This window comes from Urtica dioica, chromosome 7 (assembly GCF_054948205.1).
Source record: "Urtica dioica subsp. dioica isolate 48M chromosome 7, U.dioica_male_clone48M_v1_H2, whole genome shotgun sequence".
Taxonomy (NCBI): domain Eukaryota; kingdom Viridiplantae; phylum Streptophyta; class Magnoliopsida; order Rosales; family Urticaceae; genus Urtica; species Urtica dioica.
The window spans coordinates 37,385,426-37,391,794 of record NC_142762.1 but is presented as its reverse complement, the minus strand read 5'-3'; the positions used below and the strand labels follow the sequence as shown (position 1 = coordinate 37,391,794).

General features: G+C 40.4%; 1 protein-coding gene across 1 annotated transcript; it reads left to right on the top strand.

The window, feature by feature from the left end:
* The first annotated feature begins 4,699 nt into the window (after positions 1-4,699).
* Positions 4,700-5,577, top strand: LOC149391265 (uncharacterized). The gene has a single exon (XM_089620520.1). The coding sequence runs from the start codon at positions 4,761-4,763 to the stop codon at positions 5,394-5,396; it is 636 nt and encodes a 211-aa protein (XP_089476646.1). The 5' UTR covers positions 4,700-4,760; the 3' UTR covers positions 5,397-5,577.
* The last annotated feature ends 792 nt before the right edge of the window (positions 5,578-6,369 follow it).

Genomic DNA, 6,369 nt, shown 5'->3' with positions numbered 1-6,369 from the left:
TATTTTATTTTTGTGGTCACCCAAGCATCTAAACGTGCTAGGAACCTATTTTTTGTTGTTTTCGGAGCGACAATATTTGATTGTTCTCAATGAATCCTCACGAAGAGACAGCTTTGGACACGTTCTATGGTGTTCTTATAGTACTTTCTATTAATCTCAATGATATCCTTTCTTTATAGCCCCAAACTATTGACATGCAAAAATGATACAACAATTGTCCTGCGAAGAACAATAGGCTCCGAGCACATAGTCCCGAGCACGCAGTCCCGAGTACATAAAGGTTATAGGAAGGATTCTCTATAAATACATATGAATCTACTGAAAGAGAGAATGTAAATGAGAGTATTGTGTGGTAGATGAGACTTCTGGCGTGTACATTTGTTCAGCCCCTTTTGTTTGTCACTTTGCGTCCCTTTTATAGTGGTGAGTTTAAAGATCATGGGGGTGATCATGCCAATGATGTGATAGTTACTTTGTAACTTCTTATTTCTAGGGAATGAGTGGTTATTGTGCATAACCACTTAAGGGTTATTTTCCCTAAGGTAACCGATAAGAATGTGTTATTGTTGGGGAATCAAGCGCGTATCAAACACGAACAATCTCTCTGATACCACTCGTTGAAGATGATTCTCCCATATAACCATATTAATGCGGAAAAATAATTAATTACGCTGATCATAAGCTAATTAAATTATGGTTATAATTAACAAGATCTAATTATGTTTAATTAATTTAATTCACGAGAGCATATTTATCAAGCAACCGGTTTGAAGAAAAACGAATACTTACATTGATTTTCGGTTCAGCTACAGAACGCTCCTAAACCAATCGCGTACTCCTTGCGTCGTCTTGATGAAGGACTCGAGGATGACACCTTAGTCTTCCGAAACGTAATCTCCGAGACGAATAAGAAAGATGGGTGGGCACAGTCTTTATCTCACTAGATCACGAAACTAGGTGTTTCGAGATCTCGCTCTTATTTTACTGAGAATGGAAATGAATTTCCGAGGGGAGGGAGAGACAGAAGTACACGCCCAAGGGAGGCTAGAATGCACGAATTTTTTCACAAATTAATTGCTTAATTTTGCCTTCCCATGAACCCCTATTTATAGTAGTAAAAATAGATATTCATGGAACCTTCCAGAATATATTATTTCCTTTTATTGTGTTCACACTAGAGGATTTAATCTAGGCCCTTGGATCTCAACAAGTGAATCATATTTTTTCTCTCATCCATTAGATCAATATCTATGAGATATTATTCTCTATTTAAATAGATAATATTTTATTTAGTGAGATAATAAATGAGAATATATTATTTTCTTTTCAATATATTATCATATATTCTCATGAATACTTTCCTTTAAATAAGGGGAGAATAAAAGACAATATCTTATATTATTCTCTCTCCTTTATTTAAACAATTAAAGAGAAAATATTGGTAAATACCAATTTGAAATTTTCAAACTTGATGGCACACGGCCAAGGTGATTTGCGCAACTCCCTAGTGCCAAAACCCTAATTCGACTTTTCCATGTGTGCAAAGCCCAATTGCTTAAAACCCAATCAATTATTTATTTACTTGGTCCAACAATAAACAAATAATCAATAATTGATTATTTACTTGATCCAACAATAAATAAACAATTCTACCATAAATATTTATTTAATTATGCGAATACCCGTTTTCCAAAATTAATGCTGTCAATCACAATTACAGCAAGTGAGATTAATAATGATAAACATTATTATACGAAAGTTCTTATCCGCCTTTATCAGAGCCGAATCGGAGACTATGGACCTAGTAATAGAAACTTAACAAATCCGATGAAAAAGACGAAATAGTCATTTCCATTTTTCCATCGATTCGTCTAATCTTGGTCAAATACTCCACTTTGTAAGCCAAGAATGAACTCTCCTTTAATACTAGAATTATATTTACTCATCGTGACGAGTGTCCACTGATATAGTCAGTTCATGATCAAGATCCACCAGGTTCAACCCGTGTCAAGAGAAGTCAATTTTTCTGTTATACTTCTCTTGATACATATTAGCCCTAAGCATTGTTGTTTCCCCAGCGAAAGATTCTTTCGAACGTTACTTACTTCGAAAGTGCTAGCAATCTATCGGTTCTGGAATCAACCCTTAGGTGAGTGAACATTAACCTTCTTTCAGGAAGGCTGGATTCCGTATATGTAAATCACTTCCCACTCGAATCATGCTCTGAGAGACTCCCAAGACATAAGCTGTGATTAGCATGGATAGGCTTTTAGCGAATGAGTCAAAGAGCTCAGTAACATGACCCAGTGTCCATGATCACTTCAGGATTCAGATCAAGTCTCACTGTGACCATCATAGCGGCCTCGGTTAGTGTGTCGTAACGGTCCTTAAACGACACATCTACAACCAAGACCTGTCCAAGTCGTACACTTACCACAAGTGTAGAATGCTTCCACATAGTGATCAATCTTCACCTATGTGTTCCACATATATGACTTTAGATATAGCTTTCCATGCGTATATCAGTCATCTACCTCGTTTTAGCTCACCGCCCGAACTCAGGTGCCCAGCACGTGACTCAGTTTAATACGGAGGCGCTATGAAAGATAGTTGTTATTGATTCTAATTGTTTAGAAATCAACCTACTAATCATATAATGCTAATAAAGTAATCTTATTATCGAATTTAGTAATCATTTGTTCATTATCTTCAAGTGGGCAATATTCCCAACAGTTATCAGACGATTATTAATTATATTATGATGTGGCCACATTTTCTTAGGCTGACTGGTCTTTGGACTTACCTGCTTCTCTTCTCTTCGAAGTTTTGCTCGGTAGGGTTCGTTCTTGCCTTATGAATGGTTCATTCCTTAAGCTTAATAAACCCTCGGGCATATTTGACTCGGGCTCAGTGGTGGATTCCTACTGTTCTCGGAGGGTTCGAGCATATGCTCGGACTATGCTAATTATATGAGTAACGGTCTTAAACAAGCGTCACGTGCCTGGTTTGAAAGACTGAGCACACCATTGATCACTTGGGGATTTGTGGATTCTAAAGCTGATGTTTCTCTGTTCATCTATGCCAATGATGACGTATACTTATTCTTAACAGTCTAAGTCGATGACATCCTTATAACTGGGAACAACTCAGTTGTCATATCTCAGTTAGTCATTGATCTCAACAACCATTTCTCACTAAAGAAGCTGGGATCTTTGCATTACTTTCTTGGCATTGAGGCTTTTAGAGATTCAACAGGGCTCTACCTCTCACAGTCCAAGTACATTGTTGACTTGCTTGCCAAGCTCAACATGACTGGTGCTAAGCCTTGCTCGTCCCCAGCAGCACCAAATCAATGTTGTCCAAGTCTGATGGTGGGTCAATGACGAATCCCTACATGTATCGTAGTGCTATTGGAGCTCTTTAGTACCTCACAATTGCGAGGCCTGATATTGATTTTGTCGTCAACAAGCTAAGCCAGTTCATGCAAGCTCCCTCAGAAGTTCACTGGCTCGCTTGCAAACGCGTTCTACGCTACTCCAAGGCTCTATTACACATGGTGTTGTCTTCAAACCAACACTCTCACTTTGCCTCTAGTGTTTTGCTGATGCAGACTGGGCTAGTAATCTTGATGATCCCCGGTCCACAAGTGTGTATTGTGTCTTTCTGGCGGGGTGCTAGATTTCTTGGAGCTCACGCAAACAAGCCGTCGTGGCACGCTCGCGTACGAAAGCAGAATACTGGGCGCTTGCTCACTCTATTGCTGAGATTGTATAGGTCAAATTCCTCCTCTATGAGCTTCAGATCACGGTCTCATTCACACCGGTGATAGTGTGATAATCTTGGCGCCGTAGCCCTTGCTGCAAATCATGTCCACCATGCTTGAACGAAGTACATCGAAGTAGACATCTACTTCATCAGCGTCGGAGCTCGAGATTCGTCATGTACCAATGTTTGAGCAAACTATTGATTTACTCACCAAGAATCTATCTGTCAGTCGCATCCTCAAGCTACGTTCCAAGCTTTACGTGGACTATTCCCTGTTTCGCTTGAAAGACAATGATAGCGTACAACACAAGCCACATATACACACACCTGAATCACACACACCTGTAATCGACGCTAGAGGAAGCTGATATTGACAGCGTGACAATCAGTTAGCCAGGCTATCAATTCAATTAGGCGATTAGAAGCTGGGAATATGAGTATATGTATCAAGCCTTGATTCTCTTGTAGTTATTTAATCAATACAAACTTAGCTGAGAAAGTGAGGTAGTTAACCAACATGAAGAATCCAATCGGGCAATCCGAGCTCAGCTGAATAGCCTAACGATGAACCAAACTGTACTCGAATCGCGAGTTTGTGCCAGTGAGGTTGTAAATGTGTGCTTGACCCAAAAGGGTAGAAAATGCAAGTATATACACTCTAGCGTTACTTTGTGTATATTGGATGTGACTCACTTGGCTAATAATGCCGCGTAATAATTTTTTTTTTTTAAAATTATGTTTAATTCGATAGTTTGAACTTTGAAAGGAGACTCAGCTCCGCACGAGGTCTTTACCACGCAGAACGTGCCTTGATACGCAGTTCACGTGCTTCACACGCTAAAAACTGTTTCTTTAATCCAGACCGTCTATATTGATGACTGGACCAGATCCACGGTCGTCAAAACTGACCACGACTTTGGAATGGATGCGTGGTTAAATTATTTCAATCCTCTTTCTTCACAAATCCATAACGAATTCATCGAATCCAAAACGCCATGGCTTCGTCGGCGACTATTCCAACCGGATCCGGAATCGCGACATGCGATCTCCCAAATCTCCGCCGCGCGGCGCCGAATTTCCGCCGTCGATCGCTGCCCGTCCACCGCGGAGGAGCCGCGGCGGCGATCTCAGTCTCTTCGGCGCCGGTTACGCGGCCCGGCGATCATCGGCGACGCAAAGAGGCCGTGGCGTACGAGGAGCTGGAGGAGTGGATGAGAGACTCGGTGACGGACATCGTGAAGAATCTCCGCCGCGCTCCGCTGATGGTACACGTGTGCGGCGGAGAAGCGACGGTGGAGAGGGCCGGGGATTGGACGGAAGAGAAGAAGCGGTGGGAGGCCGGTGATTCGCCGGTGCCGGAGGGGCTGATCTTCGTGGAGGAGCTCGGCGGCGATCAAGAAGAAGAAGAAGAGAGTGAGAGCGTGAGCGACGGAGTGACGAAGGCGTTCGGAGTGGTGGTTCAGGGGAGAGGATCGGAGTGTCCGCCGGTGTGTTATCTGCTGAAGGCCAGCGTGGCGGGTTTCGGATACGGGTCGGGTTGTGGGCTCGGGTGTACGCACTTTTGCTTGGTTAGGGTTAACGGGTTTAGAGAAACCACCAAGTCTCAGTTGAAGAATTCTTGGCTCTTGTAGGCCCAATAGATACGGCCCAAGGCCCGTAGTGGATGGAAAAGTAGGCCCAATTGATGTACATAAGAAATTAGTTTCCGGGGAGATTTATTTTTGTTGATATTTTCATGTTGCCCCCTCAAATTCATGCACAAACGTTTACACAATTGATTACATAATAGCTTCAATTCATTGGTTTCTGTTATCACTTTACTCTATAGTTTATTTTTTCTCTAAGGATATTCGTTCATTATTTTTCGTGGAGTACATCACTACAATTCATATTGTGCTTAATAACAACTTGTACCCTAAGAATTTAGTCTGGGTGGCAAAACTTATTGCTCGTGAATTTTGTGTCGTGGAAGCAATGTAGAATTGATTCTTCACAATGAGACCTCTACAATTAAAGAGATAATATTCGTACTATTTTATAATGTTATTCGATGTTTATTTCGGATCAATAGTTAAGAATCGTTAAATATGTCTTGAACTTTAATTTTTCCACGAATTCAATTTTACTTTTAGTTTTTGGTGTCTAATAGAATTATAAGGTGTGGTAGTATAGCTACTATAACCTATAATCAGAGGATTTTGGTAAAACTTTGTTCAACAACACTTTTTTGTATGAATAAAAAATCCAGGATAAGATAGAAGGGGAGAAAACAACACATTATATAGATAGACTTGATCTTAATTCAAATAAAGTTCGATCCAATGGAAACACTCATGAGATTCTGATTATGAAATACTAATAACATTACACAAAATATTTAACACAACTTCAGCTCTTTCACAAAAATCTTTATAATTGATGAGGGAACCTAGTCAACCACGAAAAAAGAAAACCCAAAAGAGAATCACAAATCGTATAAACCTAGATCTATTAGGAACTTGAAAGAACTCTGCAAAATGGTTAGTCCATTATGAGAGATGAAACAAACAAATAAAAAAGAATTGTGGGTTTGGCTTCGAGGGAAGTGCCACTGAGGCGTAAGAA

What these genes read in the sequence shown, in the direction of transcription:
- LOC149391265 (XM_089620520.1), top strand. Translation starts at nt 4,761, where the DNA reads ATGGCTTCGTCGGCGACTATTCCAACCGGATCCGGAATCGCGACATGC.